Source organism: Odontomachus brunneus, unplaced genomic scaffold (assembly GCF_010583005.1).
Source record: "Odontomachus brunneus isolate Ranch 3 - 2012 unplaced genomic scaffold, Obru_v1 Obru_scaffold_008, whole genome shotgun sequence".
NCBI classification, from domain to species: Eukaryota; Metazoa; Arthropoda; class Insecta; order Hymenoptera; family Formicidae; genus Odontomachus; species Odontomachus brunneus.
The window spans coordinates 3,326,675-3,353,034 of NW_022639458.1; the positions used below are offsets into that span (position 1 = coordinate 3,326,675).

The 26,360-nt window shown below is 37.7% G+C and overlaps 1 protein-coding gene across 1 annotated transcript in view; it reads right to left on the reverse strand.

Moving 5' to 3' along the window:
• Positions 1 to 26,360, reverse strand: part of LOC116854088 — a 203,396-nt gene that overhangs the window by 19,454 nt on the left and 157,582 nt on the right. Inside the window, exon 5 of the mRNA XM_032835630.1 lies at positions 7,304 to 7,374. Within this exon, the coding sequence (XP_032691521.1) occupies positions 7,304 to 7,374 (71 nt within the window). The remainder of the gene's footprint in view (positions 1 to 7,303; positions 7,375 to 26,360) is intronic.

Below are 26,360 nucleotides of genomic sequence, written 5' to 3' on the forward strand. Positions count from 1 at the left end.
TTTTTTTTTTAATAGCGCGTCTATCGTTATCACACATGTAATAAATTCATTTCCTCTGGTTAAAGGAAAAGTCAAGTTTCAAGTTGTTAAGTAATTTAGCAGGATGGGACTTCGCACAATTGGAAGTTCCTCTTTATATTAATCGACGTTACACACGGAAAATACAAAAAAAATCTCGTTAATAAAATCTTGTTAATAAAATGAATCTCGTTAATAAAGTGACAAAAACAGTAGCCAATCAATTAAAAAAGAAAAATTAATAACTTTTCGATAAAACTGACCTCCTTTCTACTAAAGCTCATCTACCTTTCAGATATCCTCCCGAGACGAAATTTCCGCCCTATTTTCAAGCTGAACTTTCTAACATCTGTATATATATTCTGAAGGATCAGTGTATGTTTAATACACGTGGAAACTGAAGTTCTACTTAGCGTCTAAGTGGCAGAGAAAGCACAAAATGCCACTTGTAGGTTTTAAAGAGATCCTCTCGGCAAAGCTGGGACACAGAAAAATATCATTCCACTGCTAAGAAGGGCGTTCACTCAGTTTACTTTCCCTCTTTTAAGTAACGGTTATCTCCGACTAAGAATATTTTCTTGATAAAACAATTTTAAAATATACTTGTCACAAAATTGAGAAAAACTCATTATATTATATATCTGAGTGAAGAATTTATTCTTTTTATAGAAACATTATAAAATATTATCGAAGGAAAAGTTAATTCGACTCTGTGCAGCAGGCAAACCGTGAATTTTTGTTTAAATTTAATATTCATAATTAAAATGCTAGACTTGCTAAGTACAAAACATATTTCGAATAAATTTAACATTTAACATTTATGGCAGATTTGCGGATATATAAACTGACGAAATACTTAACTTATGAAGTCACATTTATTTGAATGCAGTATATGTTTTTTTGCAAATTTAGCATATGGAGGATTATGGAGGACGTTGATTACGAATTTAAGGTCAAAAAGTTAAAATTTAATAAGATAGGTTCGATATGGCGGCCGTTAGATTTTCAAAATTAGCAATCTTGTTTTTAGCATTATTCGGAAATAACAATGATATTTCCTCGATATGAAAAAGAGATATTTGTGTTTTTGATAAAGAATTTGCAACAAACATATTATCAATATTTTAATAGTTTATTATAAATATAGGGTTTACAGAAAATTTTGAAAAATATGTAAAATACTATGTCAATTGTCGATTTAATCCTTTGAGCCATAGTGACGTCCCACTCATATTCTTTTCCATATCAAACTCTTTTGATTCTATTTGACCTACTAACATTATCAAGAAGTCCTCTTTAGAACAAGTGGCATTTTGTGCATTTTTTGCCATTAGAGACATTAGCTAAAATTTCAGTATCCATATGTATTACAGATGTTAAAAAGTTCAGGTCGAAAGTAAAGTTAAAATTTTGAGTCGGTATCAGTATGTTAATACTGATTCCGTCTATCTTTTTTTATTTCAAATGATTTTAATCCTTTAATGCATCGTGTAGCTAATCAGTTACAAACGATTAATCGATAATTATTAATTATAATCAATAATTATTCAGTTTAGTTTTTATTAGAATTTTGTTTAACATTTTTTCCTCCTTTTTAGTCTCTAATTAGCAATTATAATTTTTGAATCGATAATGTGTAAAATACTGTCCTTAATAAACTGTTAATGTTTCGATAATGCCGATTTATAATAGTTAGACCTAAAATGATTTTTATCAGAACGTGTTTTTTAATATTTATTTACTTATAATAATTTAACAAATAAGTATTCACATTATTTTTTACGTATTGCTTTTCATGTTTCTGAGTGGGTAATACTAATATAATCGACTATGTCTGCCGATAAGTTAGTTAACTTTTAAATGCATGAATTTTTATTTTGAACTTAAAAAATTATAATTACTAATTAGAGACTAGAAAGAAGGAAAAAATGTTAAACATAATTCTAATAAAAACTAAACTGAATAATTATTGATAATAATTAATAATTATCGATTAATTGTTTGTAGCTGATTAGCTACACGATGCATTAAAGGGTTAAAATCATTTAAAATAAGAAAAAGATAGACGGGACGCTGACGTCTCACTATGGCTTAAAGGATTAAATCGAATCAGAAAAAATTGTTGTTGATGTAGTCTTTGAGATATTAAAGTAGTCATGAAACGGAAAATCAAGGTCGAAAGTAGGTTCAAAATTTCAACTCGAATCCAATCAACATCATTGCATCAACGTCACATCGCGTGGAGTTGTCGTCAGCGCTTATTGCACGATTTACGCGAAGTGCGCTGAAAGCCGCGTTATCTCGTGGTTTAATCCGACCTCTACGTCACTATTAGATATTCTCCGCGCGCGACGCGGTCCAGCATCATTAAATAGCAAATGCTCGTCGTGTCAGCTTGTGGATCGGCTTTCCCCGGGCCCTTCCTTCGGAATTATCGTTCATCATTTAAGCGGAGGATCGACGATAACGTATCCGGCTGCATTGCCCGTGTTCGCGGAAACACAGGATAACTCGAAGTGTGTTCACCCCCATCCATGTCATTAATCCCTCTTGTAACCCCATTGTCAATAGAAACCATCGACGAGAAGCGGACGCCGCTAATGAAGAGAAGCCACTCGTTCGGCAGCTAATTAAGTTAATTAATGCCGACGATGGCGGTGGGAAACTTTCGATAGCGAGAGCAGGGCTACGTCAGCCGGCAGTAACGTGCGGCAGACGGACACGCACACACACACACACATACATGCGCGCGCGCAGGACGATTCGCGAAACAAGATAATTACGTCCGTTTCATCGTGCCGATGGGCGCGTAATGGGAGAACGCTGTTCGCCAGGGATGTTTAACCGAGGATTAATACCACGGGGATGGCATCGCGCGCTTATGCGGCTAAATTAACGGAGTTCGCGCGTGGCAAATCCGTTTTTATTGAAACCGGGGATCTTTATTAAGCCCGTGCCGTTTCACGCTCGCACGCACGCATTTCACCCGCGGCGATAATCCGGCTTCTTTGTGTCTCGCGACAGCGATAATTGTCACGCGCGCGCCACCCCCGGAGATATTATTTCGCGCATCCTCGTTTCCGCTGAATCATCGGCGATAATCCATGGAACTGGTCCGTAGGTGAGATTATAGATTGATTAGAATCGCCTTGCGACTTTGGTTTGTGCAGAACTTGGTTTGATGTTGCAATAATCCGTCAAGAATAAAGTGCACAGGGACATGCACCGCAATTTTATTTTTCATTTTTTTCTTAATAACGCGAAATAATTTGGCGCGAGTGTGCACTCGCGATACACACACACATACACACACACACACACACACACACAAAATAAATGGAAATGGAACGTTTCGATGCATTTCCGCGAAACGCGCAAAAGCCGCGTACGAAAGTTACGGGTGCAACGGTGCGCGAAAAAGAACATTAATTGACACAGACGACATTTGCTTAATTAATGCGTTTCTCTGCGCTTTGATAGGCGCTGCGGAAAAATCACGTCGAATGCGAACGGCGCATGCCACAAGTCGCGCGAATTCCGCCTTTCTCTTCGGCGCCGCGTACGCCCGATAATAATTGTAGGAATTCTCCGACAAATGCTATATTCCCGTCGCATCGTCGCGATTTCACATTAACGCAGCGAAATTGCCGAAGCTAGTGGGTGGATTCGAACGAGTGCACTTTCATCGGGACCGAAATGCGAGCCATTCCCGTGTCCGCTCCCTACATTAATTACCCCTTCGTGAAGCATATTCAGCCAATCCTTTGCAACATCTGCAGGGCATTCCCGCATGTATTGTTAAATGACGTTACTATCACCGATAGATTATCCGAATAGTAATACACATCGGTCTGCGGCACCGCCCGTCCGAGTTTGTATCAGTTTACACGTTTGTGAATGCATGCACTGTTCGTGTACAATTACGATATAGGCATTGTTCCCGCGGCAATTATTATGACGATCATTTCCGCGAGGGACGTACACAACGCGCCACGAAATGGCGTATAAATGTTTTAACGATGCTATACGCATCGATATCTGTGTCTGCGCGATTAAACGGTTTAGAATCCTGGGGTGATTCGTGGCGGTGATTCTATATCGATCGCGACGAGCCCCGATTCTCCATCACTGATGGAGAAAAAGGTCCAAATGCGCGCTCTTTGCCACTTTTCTCTCCTTTACATCTCAAAATTCAAGCTTATTGTGGGCGAATTCTTACGCGTGTAATATGTACAGGACGCGACTCACGCATATCCGCTCGTGTACAGCTATAGGACTCATCAAACTGAAAGAAAATGTTCCTTACCGATCTGCAAACATTCACATAGATTTCTGAGTTATTAGTTAAAGAAGATTGCAATAATCGCGAAATAGTATCTTCTAAAATATTTTAATAAAAGAGCATATTACATGATTGTACAGAAGAACAAAATGGGAAGGTGATTACATGCACAACTTTTGTCGATGAACATAATGAGAAATAAAATAAGATGCGTTTCTTTACTTTAAATCTTATGCCATACTTGTTCACCCTAATTCTTACCCGAACATATAATATCAAGCAAGTGGAATGTCTACTTCAATACCTCTAAGGATCGATTGTTCCAATCTTTTGATAAGTTACCTAATAGTTAAATCATATATCTGTCTTTGTTTTTCTTTCAATTTAAACAAAGACAGACATATGATTTAATTATCAATTAATTTACCAAGAAATTGGAGCAACCGGCCCTAAAGGAGATGTTTCCAACACCGTTCGCTACCAACGAGACATCTGCGTGCGAAGACATACCATTATTTTCTCGCCATTAATAATAACCCTAAATAAACAGCTTTTCTGGTATTCAGAACACATCAGATATTTCTCTACTTTTTGCCGTTGAGACAAATATGTCTTCCTAGAAACCTCAGCGGGACATCAATATCTCGGTCTTATCCTTTTGGCGTCAAAAATAAGACTTATGCTGCAATTCTAAGCAGAATCGTAAGTCTCGTAATTTGTTTTCATAAAATTTACCAGAACTTATGAGTAGATTTAAAAGTCTACGCAATATCATATGTCGTATAATCACTTTTAAATATCGTAAATGATATGAAATCGTAGATATTTACGAGTAATTGTACAACATATAATATTGCATAGACTTGTAAATCTACCCATAAGTTCTGACAAATTGTACGAGAACAAGTTACGAGACTTACAATTCTGCTTAGAATTGCAGCATTAATTTCTTTGCTAAAACTACATTATTTCTAATATATTTAACAAAGTGAAAGTAAAAAAATAAATTTAACCTTTAACAAACAAAATTGGTAGCAAAAGTGTTAACATTATTAAATTTTTAATTATTTATACTTTTCTGTAAAGAAAGAAACTTGGATCGTTTGAACAAATAGGATTTAAAATAAAGAAATGCGTCTTATTTTATTTCTCATTATGCTTATCGATAAAAGTTGTGCATATAATCACTTTCCCATTTGTTCTTCTGTACAATCATGTAATATGCTCTTTTATTAAAATATTTTAGAAGATATTATTTCGCGATCATTGCAATTTTCTTTAACTAATAATTTTAACTAATAATTAACTCTTTAACTAATAACTTTTACTAATAACTAAAAAATCTATGTGAATGTTTGCAAATCGGTAAGGAACTTTTTCTTTCAGTTTGATGAGTTCTATGGCTGCATACGAGCGGATGTGCGTGAGTCGCGTCCTGTATATTACACGCGTAAGCGCATTTTTCATACGATAATGATTTGATTTATACAGGATAATATCTGACAAAGTATATATGTATGAGATATCCTATTTGTATCATGTCGTGTTATTAATTCGATTCATTATATAAATCAACGTAAAAGCCTTCACTACCAACAGTATGCACTCTCGTTCAATACTAATAATGCAAATGATTTATAATTGCAATGAATTATGTATTATGTTACTCGGCGCAATAATTCTGGTTTCATATGCATTGCCGCGATTATAATATTATCAAGTACGTGCGTAAAGTCATCTAATGGATATCTAAGCGGATCTGTATATTCTACACATTTTGTATGCGCAAATTATTCTGCAACAAACACACAATATTGATAATCACTCGTCGACAAAGAGACACGTACACGAGTTTCGCGATTATTTATCATGTATTGATAGACGCGAGTAATTTTAGCGGGACATTGAGGCTCACCAATTTTAATTTAATTGGTAACAAAATCTCCCTCTCTCTCTCCTCTCTCTCTCTCTCTCCTCTCGTAATTTAATTAAAATACAGGAGTAAAATCGTAATTAAACGCCGTTACTAACGTTTCCCGGCGAGATCTTATGCGATTCGCGCAAATTACAGTCACACGCTTGTTTGTTTAATTACATCACGAGTGCTCGGTAAATCGGTTATTGCGATTGAAGTCCGCGCATTATTATCCATAGCACAGCGCAACGTCGACCATGCGATTGTGCTAATAATTGATGAGTCCAATCGGGAATCGGTTATCGCCGAAACGCGCGCTGCAATGGAGACGGACTAATTGCTTATTTTGCGTGGACGAGAGTCACGCGGGACTCTCTAGATAATTCTCGAAACATGCATGCGGAAATTATAATATCTAAACAATCAATTTTCGTTGCGTTACGTCGCGATTGGACGGGAGTATTATGGCGGTATTAGTGCGCCTCGATATCATTCGTATATATGTACACACTATTATCTAGTCTCTGTATGTCACTTTGACTACGGCCCTCTACGAGATTACGACGATAACTGTTACCGTAAATGACTATCAGGCAACGGTGCGTTATGCGGCAACGTTTGCGGCTAACAGTCGGATTACACATTGCATCGCGTATGTTGACAATGGCTTGTACGTGTGTGCGTTCGAGGACGTGCGCGCGCGCGCGCGCGCGTTATCTGTCTGCCGAATTAATTCTCCTCAAATATGTGCGCGACTTAAGTTAAGCTGAAACAGTCGTACTAAAGCAAGCAAACCATTCGGCCAAAAGGTAATACGCTCGTCGCGTTACGCGGAACTTACAGTCCAGTTGTCAAATAATACAATATATATTTCGCGAGGTTTATCCCGATTTATTATTGCGCCAATGCGCGCAGATATAAGTGAAGTTGTACGATCAGCGTAATGCGAGATTCGCCAAATGGACAATGCACGGCGGTCTCGTGCGGTCACAACCGCGAGGATTTATGGATGGAGGCGTCTTCGAGCCGCCGCCGGTCGCAATAACAGCTGCGCCTAACTGGCTCATTACGCGCCGAATTATACTCACCGGCAGGGACTCAGGCGTGTGGTCCAGCACGTATATACTGTTCGTGTATCCGTACAGCATCGTGTCCAGATCTGAAACCCAAGGAGCAAGCGGAACATTAAATTGGATCTAACCAGTTGCGACCGCGTTCGGCACACTAATGCCGGTAATATAGCGCGTACTCGCACTGTGCCCGCGTCACCGCAGCATTCTAATTTACGTTGGATGCTGCGGCAATACAGAGGAGAGCAATTTCCTAATTTGACCGGGATGAGAGCACGTTCTCAAATTCCCCGACAATCCCTCCACCCACGGCCTTACAGTATCGCCCTCTCGCTGCGTTTCCTTTAGGGAACTTCCCGAGTTGCTCTAATATTATCTTGCGGCAACGTGCGTCGTGCCTAACTCGGGGTTCAGTGTGTTTATGTACACAGAAGTTTCTTATTACCACTTTCTTATTACCATGTTATATAGAGCTTCGCCGCATAATATAATATAATATAATAGAATATAATATAATACGTTATATTATTTAGCTCTTTGCGTGTTTTGATGGATAAATTTCATAAGAATATTTATCCTTGTAATCTCATGTAATTCTGAACATTAAAAAATTACGTAAACCCCTAAACATAAGTAAGTTAAAAACGAATCAAGAAATTCATAATGCAAATAATTATGAGGGGATATTGGAGGATTAATTGATAATGATACTAACAATAGGGTTTCAAGGTTGGTTTAACGTGAAAAATAAAAATTCACTGCGAGTTCAGAGAAACACTTTGTTTTAGCTATATTACTTAGCTTAATATGGCTACCGTAACAAAATACTAATATTTTTTTCGCTCATGCACACGAAAGGGTTGTAGAAACCACAGTACTCTGGAGGTGGTACACTGGCTTTCTTTGCTGCCTGTCTATACGTGTTTGAGCGGAATTTTCAGTACTGTATGATGCAACTAAACCCTACAGAGAGATCTCTCAACCATAATATTTGTTTTACAGACCACAAGAGAGAGAAAGGAAGAGAGGGAGAGAGAAAGAGAGAGGGAGAGAGACAGAGAGAGAGAGAGAGAGAGGAGGGGAGCAATATTCTTTCAGTTAGGATAACTTATATGAGGATATACTAATTGAACATTACATATTATAAAAATTGTAGCTCTGAAAACTATATAGATGAGCATATGACAACAGTAATTTTCTTAACACAATATCTGTTTAATATAAATCTTTTTTATAACTATAGAGAGTTGCAGCAATTATAACAGTTTTTTTTATGACGGATTATTTTTGTCGGACGTTAAGTAAATAATACGCGCGCGCGAATGGTATCGATCGGTCAATAGTTACAGGCGATTTCGTACAAATGAGACATTCGATGTATGATCTTTTCGATATTTTTCAGTTAACGATAAATCTCACAACGTTATATTTTTCATGATATATAGTCAGAATTTTATACGTGATACTTGGACGATATAATTTTTCATAGTGTAGTTTGCGTTTGCGAATTTAATTTATCACAGCCGCAATGTCGATTGTAAATAACGCTGACGTAACAGCCATTGGATAGCTAACGAGTTTTTCCGCGTTGACGCTCGCTCTGCTTCAACGGAAAAAATTATTATCGGCGATGAAAATAATCGAGAGGAAGGAGAAACGCCGCGAGTGTTATAACACGCTCTCGCGAAAAATTTAATAGCGGGAACAGAGATCGATTGCGCCGCCAGAGCCGATGCTTCCGTTGGCACAAAATTTAGTGACTCGCAAGTCAAAAATATCACACAAACTCGATCGGCAAATTTACAATGATGATAATATCCTGTTTGCGGTTATGGCTTTCTAAAAGATAGCATACACATGTCAATAAACGATCAGGTCGAAAACAAATGAGCGCGTGTTCTATCATCTTACAATTAAATCAATTAACAATAATTTTGATGAAACAAAATCATACAGAAGAATATTCATTATTAAATATCTGTTATTCAAATCACCCGATTGCAATCACTAACTACAATAAAATATAAATAATAAGATAAAAGAGCAATAACTTCAGCAATTTCGCAGATGCGTTTGTCTATAATGCAAACTATGTTATTCATAATTAGACAAACGCGTGTATAAAATTGTTAATATTATTGCTTCCCACTTAGTTTTTCTTCATTATATTATGTATGTACAGAAAAAGCACTTACTTTACATATAATAGTATATTAAAATAGTATATTAAAATAGTATAAAGTATATTAAAAAAGAATCAAATATTTTTTTCATTTATTACGTGAGAAAAGGGCTATTTTTAAGTAGCTATCTCTCACAGACGAAAAATCGTACGGGAATGAAACTGAACGCATTATAAAGCTTAAAGTTCATACTTTCACACAGTCTTAATAAAATTTAGAAAGAAAATTGTATACCACTGTTGCAATGTCACGAAGTTCCTCAATATCGTTGTTATTTGTTTCTTTTACCTCGTTTTTCTCAAAATTATGACACATGGACAATTTTATCTTAAAATTATGACGATGGACAAGTTTGGACGAATTCGTGCAGCGGCTAAAAATACTAGAAATGACTATTCGTATTCGTGTAGTAAAAAGAAAAAGGTCAAAATCTATCGGGCAGAGTCATTAGAGATACTTCACAACTCTACGTTACTCCTTAGGCGACACATTTCTCTTAACGAGTCGTCGTAAGATTCTCTAAGTGATATTCTGACAGGAATGACCACCGAATACTCGGGCATTTGTATTCGCGCGGTTATATCGACGATTTACGAGTTAGAAACACGGTGCTGTCGGACAACAAGGCAATTTCTCAAAAATTATTGCACGATATTCTGCCGATATATGAGAGGCACTTCGGGCTTTGATAGCGATTCATTTCGACGCGGAAAGGTTTCGACCTTCGACCTCGCCTATTGTATCGCATTCGCATAGCGCTCGTAACGCCTGGCGGATATACGAGAATCAATCGGATCGCAATGCCATCCAACGACGGCTGGCCATCAGTCGATTTCCAATGGAACGCTGCAACTCGCTATCTATTGAAAACTCAAAACCATGAACGCTGAAGACCAATGTGAGAAGAATGACGTGTAATTTAATGTTGAGGAATAGTTTTCGAATTACAATCGAGAGATCACGAAAAAAAAGATGACGTTCTATCGAACTTTACGGTCGAAGGGATTAACGGTATTTTCGGATTACTACATGCAGATTTTCATCAAACTGCCAACTCTGATAAATTGCGAGATGAATTTATTTTCTGGAAATTTCCAAAATTCAAATGACGTAACGTCAAGCTTAATATTTCGATATCGTCTACTCGCAATTTTGCTCTTTCGTACGGCTTCCTGCTTTACCGCAATGTGACTAACACTTTCAGCTTTACCACGCTCATACTACGACTTCTGTACGTCACTCGTGGCGCAAATACATTTTACGTAAGGTGACCAGATTTCCCAGTCCTGAATTCGGGACACTTCATAAATGTGTGAAGCGGAGAGAGAGGAATAAAAAGATCCGAAAATTATTTTACAATCATTGAAAATGATGACAAATTGGTGTCCCGAATAGCACTCGAAAAACTTCGGGACAAAAAGTGAAAAATCGGGACGTCTGGTCACCTTAACTGTATGTGTCGAAAAGGGAGATTACTCCGTAATAATATACTTATAATATGTCCTAGCGACCGCACGTCGTTGTTTTCGGCACTCTAAAGCTTGATCTATAATGTGTTATTTGCTTCCTGTTACTTTTTCTTTATCTCTTTCTGACAAGTCTTAAACCTTAAACTAAAAAAAGACAGAAAACAAGAAACAGGAAGCAAAGAACACATTGTAGATCAGGTTTAATACTTATTTCCGCAGGAGACTCACAAGACATAAGCGAAAGACGTATGGAATACGGGACGTTGTGTTCATGGCATGAACACGTTGTTGCTCGACATGAAAAGTCCGCAGACGCGCGCACTGTCAATCATGTACACCGAAAGTTCATTAGGGCGCCGAAAATACCTAAAGTGCATAAATGTGAACGCGCCAGTGATGCGAACGAGGTCGCGCGTCTACAACGACGGACGGCGGACGCCTTGACCAATCGCGTTCGTTTCGCACTACGAGGTTGTCATCGTGGTTGTTCAATCTAGGCGTTGGTAATGAATCGCGCGAAATGCTCGATCTTTTCGCGCCAAGCAGCAGCCATGGGCACACATCGATCCACGTCGCTCCGCGTTTCTCGTGTCTTTTATTCGTCGAAAGTGCGTCTCGCGCGTTAATAAGTCTCGGGAGTGTCGAGAATAGTGATGTGCGATCGTCAGGGCGTATCGTGAAGACGTCATTTGTAAGTAATCTTCTCGTATCTCCTCGCGGTATATGCGATCAGTGCTTGTGTCGCGTCGACGTCCCTTACATTTGCTAATAACATCGACTCGCTCAAGTAGCAATAGAATCGGGCGATCGTCAGATTTATTGAACGGAAATTAGAAATGCGATGACAATCAGAGAGAAAGAGAGAGAGATGCGGAATATTCGGGCGGTTGCGTCAGCTTGTTAGGAAAAGAGTTACGGAGAGAGAAGTATCTCATAGAGCGCGTTCTTTTCGGCTGCGGCGTCGTTCATATATTAGCGTATATTTTTAGCGCGATTCAACAATCGCGCGACTATCTTGATTCTCGATCTTTCTGTATCCAACCGCCGTGGACACATCGATCGACATCGCTCTGCATTTTACGCGTCTTTAATCCGTCGAAAGTCTCGCGCGGAAATAAGTAGCGGGAGTGTCGAGAATAGCGATGTACGATCGTCGGAGCATATCGTGAAGACGTCATTTGTAAGTAATCTTCTCGTTTCTCCTCGCGGTATATGTAAGGTAACTAGATTTCCCAGCCTTGAATTCGGGACACTTCATAAATGTGTGAAGCGGGGAGTGGAGGGAGGGGTAAAAAGATCCGAAAATTATTTGACAATCATTGAAAATGATGACAAATCGGTGTCCCGAATAGTACTCGAAAAAATTTGAGACAGGGTGAAAAGACGGGACGTCTAGTTATACCTCTCAGATAGCATAAAATCTTCAGAGAATGTTCTAGAACGTTCTTAAAATGTACGAATGTTCTTAGAATGTCTTTAGAATGTCTTTTGACGATCTGTGCTATATAAACTTGGTTTTACGTCGTTTTCATCACGCTTCGTGTAACCCCTTTGCCAAGTTCTCCCGCGTGAGCTTCCATCATCGTAAATCCGCACTTTAGTGCTAAATCTGTCCTTTCGATCTTCAAGCTAAAATAAGATTATGACTTTTATATAAAACACAAACAGAGCTGAAAGTACGACTACCACATTGAGCGTTATTTGTGCAATCAATATATGGATTATAGATTAATTTCTATTTGAATAATTTTCAGAAGATACAATCGATATTTTCTGTCGCAATAATATATATTAGAGCTCGGAATAGTTTGTCCATTTCGGGCGATTTTCGGGAGCTACGCCTTCTATCTTCCTTTGCCGCGCGGCGGGCCATGTAACTGGCGGTCGCGGCTCTCAACGATCTAGACTACTGGTCCTGGTTGTGTAGCTCGTAGGATACTATTACCCGGAGTACATTTTGGGAGAACGTTTTTCTGGTCCCTCACTAACTTTTTCAACAACTTTAAAGTAATTTTCGAGTTTTCACAAATCGGTTTTCGAAATTATGGTCGACCGTGCTTATCTCGTCGCGTACTGTCGGCTGGAGCATAATTTGGGTAAATGTTCCTCTGTTTCTTCAATGTTTCTTCAGTTCCAAGTAATTTTCTTAGAATCTTTAAAATAACTTTTTAACTTTCAAAAGTCGTTCTACGAAGGTTGAATCACACAAATACGCTATTTGAGGCGTAAGTAGCCAGGCTCTATTTTCTATTTATTAGCAATAAGGTAAAATGATGTCATCAATGCGAAAGCATCTTCATGACACCTCGTCGGTAATCTAGGCGAGTATAACCATATCTGTAAGCACGACCTTATCCCCACTACTGAGTACGTCACGCGGCCGTTAGGGTCGCTGATCTCGTTGCGCGCCCGTAATAACACAACACAACACACAAGTCCATTAGGAACGGCGATGTTAGTATTGTCGAGTGTGTCGAAACTTTGAAGGGTCGTAACTCGCCAAGGAATCGAGATACGAGGACCAGAGGTACGAAACAAAAGCAATTTTATTTTAGAACGCGACCCAGCGCGCGTCTGTGTAGTCCATGTCGCCGTCTTGTCGCCGGTTCGTAGGATAACCGCAGCGTAACGTCGCGATCGATCGATCTAGCCTAACCTACCTACCAAAGTACGGTCGCTATCTTCCATTCGAACGTGACGGTATCGACTAGATTTCCTCTCTTGTCTCTCTCGTTGTAACGAAATCAGTGTTATCGCGTCTGTGAAGCTGGTACGTTTTATAAATTAAAAAAAACGACAGTTCTATTAGCACTTTTCATAGTTCTAGAGTTCGGTGTTATCCCACCGTAAGTCGAAACAAAAGAATTCCCGTCTGAAAAGAGGCATGCGAATGTATTGTCTCTCCATTGACTATCTCGATGCGGACCGTTGACTATCTCGCCGTCGTCAGTTTCGCGGTCCTTTAAACGCGATTCGCGGCACGCGTGTGTATTGTCGAAGCATTATCGTGCTTTCGAATCGCGTACTTCCCTCGACATCGTCGACCGTCGTTAACGTCGTTGCGATCACGATCGCGAGTGCAGTGCAATGCAGTAAAGCGATTGAAGAACAAGTGACGCGAGTCAACGGCTGGATGGACGCCGTATTCTGAACGCAGAATTCGCAGTAGTGGATCTCATTAATGACTTGCTCGACGTGAAATAGTAAGCATTTGAATTTAATAATTCGAACGTGCTCGCAAAATGTCATTATTGTGTAGCTGCATGTTCAAGTGAGAATTGCGTTAATTTCCAACGTGAAGAAGCGTTTAATGGCGCGCGGCAGCGCACGCGTGTAGTGGCTGGTAATTTATAAAAGGCATTCCTCGTACGTTCGAACGAACACTTTTAAATCTGTCTGGCCTTTGGTCAAAAGATACGTGGCGCTTTACGTCGCTTCGTGGCACTTCGACCGGTATTTTAATTTACGAGAGCGGCGCTGCAACGTTAAAGTGGATACGTAACAAACATTCGGGATCGCTGGTGTAAACAATGTAACAAATATTTTGAGAGTAGAGTATATCCTGAATCAACTAAATTTACCACTCCAATTTATATTCTGCTCCGTTATGAGAAATGGAAGTATAAATATCAGTGTTTGCATGTGAAAAGAAACGTCTAAAAACAATATTTTCTGAATTTTACCTCGTAATGTGTGTGCAAAAAACAGAGTCGAGATTAAAAAAGAGCCGCAGGTCTGAAAGGTTTACCTTTCGATTCTCATAAAATTCAGCGAAGTAGTCTCAAATAATCCCGAATAAATATGTCTAAAAAATTTCTTGATTAAACATCAATTGAAATAATGTTATTATAGTTGTGTTTATACATTGAGAAAAAAATGCTCGAAAATTTCTCTACATATAGGCTGAAAGTTTATTTCACGGAAATAAACTTTATTTCACGGAAATAAAAACTTTATTCCGCAGAAATAAACTTTATTTTGCAGAAATAAACTTTCTATCCTACAAATAAATTTTAAAGTATTTTTTTCTCAGTATAGGTTTTTGCAGAACGGAGGCCAATTCCATACACATATATTGTTAATACTTTTGACCTATGAAATGTTCCATTGAATTTATATACATATTTCGATTTTTTCATACAGATTTTTCTACAAAACAAGTATGTGTCTGCCGACCTCGCTAACCTTGTATAAAGAGAGGTCTTTGCTAATCTTTATAAAATATCCATTCCAATTTATATGGAAATAACTGTATTCATTATTTGAACGTTAAGTCTTTCAGTATCTCAGTTGATTTCCAATTGTGTCAAAAACACCTTTTAGATATATTCATTTTGAGGGTTTTTGGGCTATTTCATGAAAATTTTACGAGAATTGGAAAGTAGATCTTTTCGGAACTACATCCTGAAAAAGATATATATACCATGCAATGACGACTTTCGTTGTAAGTTTGATCGAAACGCGTGATAGCACGTTACGAAATAATTTATCACGCATAATGGAGAACGTGAAACATGCAGATTGAGAATCGTCGACAAACATGATCGCGAATCGCTCACGCCGAGGTGTTTAATCGCACGAATAGAACGCGTAATAACGTTACGTCGCGCGCGCACTCGGCGGCAGAGAATTGATATAGAACGATCAGCGAGAGATAGATTCATTCGTTATTTCCGGTTCGTCTGTGCTCGGCTCGTCCGAGAGAGCTCCAGCCGAAACTGTCTGACCGGAAACCGATGTCGCGTTACGCGAAGCGTCGCTGCGAAAAAATTTCATCCTCCGCGATGTCACCGTTCGAGTGGACAATATTGCCCCACACGTGCGGCGTTATCAATCACAGAAATCACAGCCGACGTGGTAAACCGTTCGGCACGAAAACTACTTTATACTGTCGGGAAAGGTAAGGTAAATGGCAGCAACAAGTTCTCGTTCTGTCAGAAAAATTACGGAATTGTCAAGTCGTCCAAACGTTTCCTCTAAAAATATGTGTATTACATTTAACAGTGTGTAATCTCATCCTTTGGAATCCTCTGAGTCTTTGAGGATTTTACTCGTATACATGCATGGAGAGAAAAAATATCTAAAAAAATAGTAAATATTTCCTCGCGGTGTGAGTTAATTAATATATTTATTTGAATCTAAATTCTTTTATTTAAATAGAATAAACAAATGCTTTCTTTTCTTAGGATCTTAAAAAAATATATATTTTCTTACTCTTAAAAAGTATTTTAGATTAAATGTAAATAAATATGTTATTGTATATGTTACCCACTGAATGAATATTTCTTAGATATTTTTTCTCTCAGCGTACATATGGCCTCAAGGGAGAAGATTCTTTTAAAACCAAAAGGGAAAATATTCTTAAAGTTAGAAGGATCTCGCTTTTTATCTACAGTACAAGTCTTGCTTGTCGTGTCTCTCCTATCGTACACATAAGATATTCTGCTTCAAGTAAATAGTATATTTCTCTTGATTCAAAAGAGGAAAAAAATTAGAATGATATCCAGTAGAGTTCCAATTAATAGTCGACTTTGTTAAAAGAGGAATACTCTTTCGGTAAAAGTTTCCATAGAATATAGGATTAGCATCTTGTAACTAGAGTTCTTTTTTTTTAACGATTCTTATTCAAGCTTACGTCAAATCTCGATTGTGTAAAATGTTATAAACGCTGACCTCTGCGTTGGCAACATTAATTTCGAAGCGCGTTCATTTTCCGCACAAGTAGTGATAGTTAAAGTTGGATGACGTCCAAGAGAAAGACCTCGAGACTTTCCTAGGAGAAGGGATCGCAAACACAGGTGGACAAAAGAGATGTGTGTTACATTTATAGTATCATCAACAAGTAGATTTCTAAAGCTTTAAAGCTTTATGCATTTAATAGCACACGAGTGCTCGTTGGAATGGCAAGAATAACTTTATGATAACATCGATAAACGTAATTTTTGCAACATGCAATATTTTTAGTACATCTGATATTTTTTAAAACGTTTCTAAATATATATACGCGGAATCATTTCATATCTTTAGATTTTATTTTGCTTCGGAATATATGATACAGAGGGTAATATTATTTTCCATTAAATTTCTATTTATTCTTGTCAGGGAATGACGTCTTTGTGTCATCCAGAGAAAATTAGGTCGGTTGTTAGCAATTCGGTCGCAAGCAGTGTTGATATAATTCGTTGGGCACAGTAATCAGGCAAAGTAAACTGATTCGTGTAGGCGCGTTGAAATTTGTACGATGTGTAGTAGTGCAGAAAATAAAACACTTGTAAACTTATTTTTCAGAAATTACGTTTGAAAAGTTGGCCTGGCTAAATCTTACCTATGTGTGCTTGGGGTTTTAGAATTAATATAATAAAATAAAAAAGAGTAATATAAGAGTAAAATATAATATTTATATATAATATATATAATATAATAAATTTATATATGATATAAAAGAAAGATATAAAAATAAAAAAAGAGTTCGCAGAATTATATTAATAACGAAATACGGAATCGCGGAAGAAATACGTGAATAGGAAATGTATTGAAATTCGGTGCAAAGGGTTCCTGTTCGCACGAAAAAGTTGTCGGTGATAAAGAATCGAGCGCTTCCGACGCTCTCGGTGTAATTAAGGATGCATGGATCACGATTCCAGTTTACGAGTGCTGTATCCTTTGCGCCCGACGATATATCGCGTGGTGGTGCGCGGTATGTCTTTGATGGAATGCACAACGCGTACGAGGCGCTTAGACGGAGGGAGAGATTGCGAAAGAGACGGAAATACAAAGCTGCGGTGCGCGCCGAATTGCACCCATAAACCGCATCGCCGTTGCATACCGCAAATATCGAAATTGTTTCGCGTCGCTGATACATGCCCCTACCGCTTCCCATTTTCTTCACGCATCGCGCGGCTCGAGCTGTAATCGGCTATAACTCCCCGCCAGTTATGGCCTCGTTTCTCTCGCGCCACGTCGGATAATGCATTTGTCTGATAATGCAAGAAAAAAGACCGCATGTGATGCAAATTCTTGCGTTTGTAAAATATCTGCGAAAAATTGCGCTTCCCAGCGCGGCTTACCGCGCTCGCACTGAGAAGGGCAGCGTCGGCGAATTGGATCGGGAGATTTATCGGTCATTTTCCGCCGGTTGAAGCTACATCTTTGCCTTGGAAGTCGATGCTTTGTATCTCGGGTAGCGTACAGTGAGCGATCACTGGGACCGTAATACGGCGCAGCAATACATCGTGTATGCATCGCAAGTAACTCGAGCGCAGCGTACTCGGCCAATCTTGGGAAGCAAATCTCCTTGTATGTTAGACAATGGACAACGATACGTCGCGTTCGGAGCCAATTCTCCGTGTGTATTTCGGTGTACGCTGATTTTTGCGCGTGATGGGAGTGCGTTCTCTATACATATATCCGAAAGTTAGCTTTGACCATTTTTTTTTAACGCGGGGGAGAGTCGCGCTCTGCGGGAGTAGCGCATCCTGCACGGAACAATCGGCTCGGTTGCTATGGCAAAGCGTAAAAACTAGAACGAGTCGCCTGTGTTTGCGACAGGAATCGAGAATTGACCTATCAGGTTATTTAAAAAATTCTCTCCCAGCGAGGGGTTGCTGAATTCGCGTGTGCGGATTCCTATTGTCGCCTCTCGATTAAAAAGAAAAAAAAGAGACAAAAACACGCGCACACACAAAGAAAGCGAGAGACACGAGAGATCGACGTTTAAAGAGATTTGTAGCGAATAATCGTTTGTAGGATAGAGAGAATGAATGAAATTTCTATGACGAAATAAAAAGGAAAAATTCTTTGTTTTATACATCCCCGTAATAAAATCCTCGAATAGCTCCGCTTTAAGGGAGATACATATAGAGATATATATACGCGCCGCGCTCCTCATCTACGACGTGTTATCCGATGAAGCATAAAGAAATCGGAGCACGCTGTACATCAGACCGTGAGAATTTATTGCTAATTACTTTTCCATGCCGACCTATTCGACCGCGAACGCCGTTCGTCGTGGATTTATCGCCATTATTTTTACGCTCCCTCGCGAGAGCACCTGGCTAAAATGTATGCGGGCATTTGAACAATCGCGATATGACGCGAAAAATACGATTTATGGTTACTGATCGTCACGAGATATAAGACCTATTCTCTCGAAAGTATACCGAAAGTGGGGAACGGTAGTGAGACTTGGTAAAATCTAACAAATTCACGATAAAATATAATCGTCGTTGGATGTTATGCGCGTCATTTTTTATTGATAATAAAAAAAATATATATAGTTTCTTATTGATAATAAAAAAAATATATATAGTTGTATGTAAATGTGTGTATTACATTTAAAAGTATGTAATCTTATTCTGAGCAAAATCCTCTGAATCCTAAAGGATTTTATTCTTATACCGAGTATCCTACGGCAAATATTAAAGTGGCAAATAGCGGAAGAACTCTGTTAGAGTGCGAATTAATATTTTGTAGGAATCAATTGGAGACGAAAAGTCCTTTACCAATTTTTAATATAAGCAATAGTGGACGAGTTATTAATTCATTTATTTTTATGTTTACATGTTTGTGTGCTTAGCGTATTCTTTTTTTCTCTCTTTATATATATATATATATATATATATATATATATATATATATATATATAGAGAGAGAGAGAGAGAGAGAGAGAGAGAGAGAGAATATTGGCAGAACATAGATAGCGTCATGCATCTAGAAAATACAAACTCCTCTTTTAAAGGGAATTCGCGTCTTTAGAAACGCAGAAACTATCGACTACTTGACCATTAACGCGAGTTCAATTTGGTCCATTCTGATTGACCTCTGCCCTTCTGCGTTCTATTTGTCTGCCAAAGTGTAAATTCTCCCTTAGACTAATTTCGCTATTCTGATTAGTGGGTTCCCCCTTCTCTCTCCACCAATAACTCGTCAACTATTGCTCTCATAAAAAATGGCAAAGAAGAGGAATATTCTTTCGTAAGGGAGAGATAAAAGAGAGTTTTCGTTCAAAATATGAAATTGCAGGAAACAGCATCTTTGCACACAACTAGATTTCTTTCCCCTAAATGTGATCAAACAATGTACAAGATTCGTCCTTAATATTACATTCTTTTTTTGTCCTCTGTGCGACATTTTATAATATGATATGCAATGCTCTTAATAAATTGATAGAACTTCGTGCGATTGGTTTAACAGTATTAACAGTACTCGAACTTTCTCGCGCGAGAAAGTCAACTATTTTAAATGTGAGGTAAATTCGAACAGATAAATTTTATAGTAGCAGATTAGTGTCGCATTAAAAGTTATTGTTCGTGTCTCTGGAAGATTTATGATGTCTCAAAATTGGATTCATATAATTTTCGAAATTAACGAGCAAATTAGGAAATAGCTTCTGGTTGATGCGGCATTCACTCATTGATAATTATAGTGAAAGCTTCGATAATTATAGCAGACGCTCAAATTAACCGCAGGAAGTAGCTGCTCGCCCCGTGGAGAAAAAAGAAATTAAATTTATGACGCAAGGTATATAACGCGTACAAAGCGATCGATAATCATCACGATCGGATGTTCCACCGGATCAGTTTAATGCTAATTTCGTAACTTCGCTGATTTGCAAAGTGCCGCGATTAATCGTGTCTGCAAATGCAGCAAAATGACAAATTCGGCCATAATTACGTTTCGACCGTTACATTTTGCTAATGGCGATAATATTAGTCGTACTGCAATGATTTATGAGCGTGCGACGTGACGCACGAATAATTGCGACTTCGGCGCTCGACAATTCATAGCTCACTAAATTACCCTTCTCTTCCTCCCGCAGCACTTGTAAAACTATACACTCCAAATAGGTTACACACTCTGACAGTTTAAAATAATCGATTCTGGAGTAAAAACCAGCATCTTTCGCAACTTTTAAAAAGTATCAATTAATACATTATTTTATTGGTAATAGGTGTAGTGGAGTCATTTAATAATTGGAATTTAGGCATAGTTTGACGCGGAAAGGGATTCTCGCATGCTCAAATACAGAAAAAATATTCAACGCTTGAATTATCACACATTCAAGCGTTATTATCCTTTCATGATTTAAGATTATTATTCGCACTAGTACTGGCTTTTACAAGGGAGAAAATATAATCTCATTCTGAGTGAAATCCCTTGATCTTATATTTCATTTTCATATATGTCTCCTCAGAAGAATTTTTCTAAAACCAAATGAAAAATATTTTATGCACAAATTGAATGTTTTGAAGTTAGATAAACTTTGCCTTTCATCTATAGTACAAGTTTTGCTTATCGCGTTTTTCGCTAAGTAAGAGGGTCTTTTGCCTCAAGTAAACATATTCTTTTTCATTTGCATAGAGAGAATATACATATTAATTATAGTTTTCTTCTCATATAAATTCTTTTCATTTTAGTGTGTTTTTAGTAATTCAAGGATAGACTATTAGTAAGCTTTGCTAAGGAATATAGTAAATTTCGCTAGAAACATAACAAGTATTTTCATAGAACGTTTCATTTCCAAAATTATAAGTAGCACATATGAAGTGAAAAGATAGTGAATTACTGCAGAGTGTCAATCTACTTCTCAATTATAAAATCTTATAGTAATTTTTACTATAAATTCCCTTCGTGTAGCAAATTTTCTGATTAATAAATTAGAATAATTAGATATAGAATTATTAGATTACACGCGGAATACTCTTTTAGTAAAAGTTTTTGCTTAGAAAATATTGGATTAAAGGAAATAGAGTACCTTGCAACTAGAGTTCTTTTTCTTAAACGTACAGGCCAATTTATTCGTCTAAAACTTAAGTTGCGTTTATAACTTATTATTTTTCTCGTGGGGAATATAATCACATATTTTACTAAAAAGGAGACACACGTGGCGCGCACTCTAATGCTGACAGTTTATAATATTTCTAAATAGCCTTCGTGACAGGTGCTCGATGATCAAAATCGTTTCACTTCGCTCTCAAAAAAGTCGGACGTGTCTCGTATCGACAGACCGATCGCGGAATCGAAGTCGTACGTTCAGGAAATCATGCTTGTCAACTGCGCGCACGCCGTCGCTCGATGCAATTTCCGTACAATCAAACAGCAAACACAGGTTCGTTATATGTCGCTGCTACGTCGCAGCGCACCCTTGTAATTCCGTATGCAAATTCTATGCCGCGATCCGGCACGCCGTAGCAGGAGATCGAATCAATATTGTATCGGGAAGGCCGGATGTTGCGTCCACTTGAATAACTTACTTCGCGCTTTGCGCTCGTCCTAATTATCACTCGTAATAACGAGCATGTCGAGAGAGTGCACGTCGGAAAGTAATATCTTGTCGATAAGCCAGATTTGATCACGTCGAAATAAATTATTTTCCATGTAAAATTCAGCTTCAGTTATTTTGTTAGTATAACAATCAACTATTAATATGTTGCTATCGGAATCCGTTATCCTTTCAAATCACACTTGATGTGTAAGGTTTATTATGAATTTATCGCGCACACGTCCAAGTGATTTATTAATTAATATTTTCACCGTGCATGGGAAAAGCGATTTATGTGGACATAAACGGTTTATTCTTTGCACATTGTTTCCTCGTCTTTGCTCACTCCAATGAACTCTGTATTATTTTCTCTTTATTATCTCTCTGTATTATTTACTCTTTCCATTTTCACTGAAGAGATTCGGAATGTTGACCGAAATGTTTGGTTGATTTTTCGTGGTTGATTTTTCAGTGCCACATTTCTTGGTTTATTTATGAATGTAGTCTGTTTCGCAATTTAAATCTTGCATGAGTTCTTATTAGTTTTTTTTATTTATGCCCGATGAATTTTCTTTTTTAATTTCGGCGCGATTTACTTTATATAACGAGTTTCTGATACAAATAAAATACTGAAAAAAGTCTTATAATAGTTAACAGGTTGAGCGTTTCAGTGCAATATTTGGTAATTAGTAATTCAGTGCAATATTTAGTACCAAATATGGCAATAGTTACTGACCGTCTTTCTGATAATAATTACAAAGTAATTAGTAAAACAAATCGGTTCCTTATTTGAACCGATTGAACCACCAACTGGTGGTTTGGTAAGTAATACCAAATAATTTGGTAATAATTATTAAGTACTCTAGTTACTATGAAAGTGTTTGATCATTTCGTATATTTATCACTTAATTTGGTAAGTGTTACTAAAAAATACGTTTTTATTTAACAAATTGTCTGGTGAATAAGTTGCTAATAGTTACCAAATCTTATCAACAAATAACAAGTCTTGCTAAGGGGTTATTTATTAATACTTACCAATTATTTAATTATATTCACTTACACTCCCTTCTCTCTCTTGCATGCGTTTAGTTGAAACTATTTCATTAAAACATCTGACTATTATCGAGCTTGATGGTTATTTTAGCGAGCCTTTTATTTAGTGTAGAAAATATTTCATTTTTATACTTAGGACAGCTAGCTTACATTAGGATCAACCACTCGGTCAATACATATCCAGAAGGACAGAGGAGACATTTGAGATTGATGTGCAGTAGATAGGTACCATTGATAATAGTAAGTAGTGTAGGAGTCGCCGAGGCACTGCGACAAGGCTTCCGGTTCCCGTACATATCCATCTATATACCCACGATCCGGGCAGCTGCGGAATCTGGTCATCCATCTACGTTAGTCCGAATACGAGCCGTGTAACGTTATGAATTACGATATTTGATACCCGTGTGACAGCACGGCAGGCTAAAAGTTAAATTAAATTGACATTTCCGAATGTATTTCTTAGAAATTGATAGCATGCCTCTCGGCGTTTTACTGTAATGCCGCATTCCATAGGGCGTGATGCACGAACGTGAGTTACGATTTTTAGATTACGATTTATATCGATTTATATTCATAGTCATTAAAATTCGCGTTGAAATTCAAGTGAGATATTTAGATTTGAATTTAGAGTTAGACGTGAGCGGCTGAATCACAATTTACAAATATAATGTCACGTATATCATATGATTTCACAGAAGAACTTGAATCCTGCTCTAAATTACAATCTGAATATCTCACATGAGACGAGTTTCAAGTAATGATTTGTGATGTCGTCGCCTTCATGTTCCTATCGTGATCAAATCGAACGTGTTTGACTTTCAGTTTAGTGGAGCTTACAAGTGTGAAACATGATGTCGCGACGTGTTTTAAAATCAAGCGACAACGACACGCTTCACTTTTGAGATTTATACCGAATGGAGTCTATGCTTTGTAATCCAGTATTGAATGAGTACAGGGATCGTGGCATGCGGGCAGCAGTAACTCGACGAATTTCTAAAACTCTGGATACACATAACTCGATTGACACTACTTCGTGAATTGTTTACATGGAATTTTTACATGCGAACTGTTCACACTTTCCATCAAGTATGAATACAGTTCAAGTACATTGAATAAGAAATTTGCTTGGATTGACCAACTTCTGATGAAATATGAGCCGAAAAATTCTAGTTGATATTATCAGAATTTTGTTCCAATTAAACAAAAATCTTGTTAACTTGAACAGAATTCTGGCAACTTCAATCGGAATTTCTGGGGGATTTGTTCATATTTTACCAGAAATTTGCTTAATCCAATCTTATTTCCGTGCAGGCACGACTGTGTGATTGACATTCGTGTTTCATACTTTGTGGGAACGCGACATAAGTATCAAATATCACATTGCGAAATAGCTGTTTTATCGATATGTTCAGCGTTAAGAAAACGCGAGATTTTTGCGCGTATCCTTGCAATTGTAGGGGAAACAGCGAGACTTAGCTGAGTTACAGTGCGACATTTTCGCTGACGGTTTTTCAATCTTTTCATACGACGCACTCTGGCCTCCAGATTAAGAGCGGTGTCGAGTGTCGTGTTTAACTAGTGTCGTGTAGTGCCGCAGATATTCGCGCAATGACGAATTTATTGCAGGCGAGATACGCGTGGTTTTTTGCAGACCGATGTACTTTACAGAGGCGCGGGGGAGTTGATAAACAGCCGTTGCTCGCGGCCTGTTACAGTCATCTTTTTGCGCCCATATGAGCCACCCCGCGCATACGGTGACGCATAAAGCCGCCTGGTCTATATTTATTAGCGAGCGTCGAGTGTGCGTAATTTAGCCCGCCACGATTATACTTTCTGCCAATCGTCTGTTACTTGCCTACTTTTTCTCAGATTCGTTTTACAAATTCGTTTTAAAAAATATTTTCTGAAAAACGAGGCTTTTCTGTAGAAAAACTGCATTTTTGCAAAGCTCTCCGAGACTTGGACAATTTTAAAATTCACATTCGAGTTCAGCAGGCCCAAAAATACAAAGATAGCTCGATTTCATATACTTACCTTACAGTCAGATTTTGAGCCTTTTATAGCATTGTTCTTATTCATATAAGTACATTTCGTTACGTACTATAAAATAACAAATACAACGGCAAGGAATCGCGCGTATTAAGGACACGTGTAATACGAGCGGGCTTATGTACAGACGAACATAATCCTACTTACGAACTTTGTTGAAAAACTGCGCTTTTGCTGCGAGGCCAATAGAGCGATAACAGAATCCAATTAGCCTTCTATTCTCACCGCACTCACTAGCTTCTTAGGAAACTCGGCGTTGTTAAAAGTCAGTAGCTTCATAAGGCGCGCTTTTCAAACTTGTTTCGCAGTCAAGCTTCTTCAAGGTTTCTCCCGGAGAAACGAAAATTTTCATTTCGCTTGCGGGAAGTACCACGTCGTTAAACTTTCGCGAACAATTTCTGATATCTCCGAACTTACATTTCCTCCACTCACCGTGGTCTTTCGCTTATGTATCTCTCTGAGATTACATGTATTTCTCCATTAGCTGCGGCTGTAGACGTTTGTTTAATTATATATTTTCTTCTTATAGAGCTCTAAGAATTTTTCCAAAATTTTTAATTAACTTTTTAGTACTTCAAGAAAATGCAAGGAAATGCAGTACTAAAAAGTTAATAAAGAAATTCTGAAAAAATCTCAGAACTCTATGAGAAGAAAATAGACAATTTTTATCTCTTGCTATTTTTCGGTAAAGTTAATAGAATTCAAGTAAAAAATTATTGAAATCAATAATTTTGTAAATATTTCCGTAAATATCTTAGAAAATAAAGGTCGGATAAAAAATGTTTTCAAAAGTTGTTTACTTCTTTACGTAAAATAAAATTTTATAATAAAAAATGTATATTTCTATTTAAAAAAGCAAAGTTGACCTCGACCTGACCTTGGCGGGGCCACGTAAGGTGAAACCAATAGTATCTTCTTATGTCCCCCATCGATCCATATAACTTTTGTCTGAAACATTTTTTGAAAAAATTTTTCCTTTTTGAGATTTTTGCGTGTATTGAATAAAATGGCCCACCCTGTATATATATATATATATATATATATATATATATATATATATA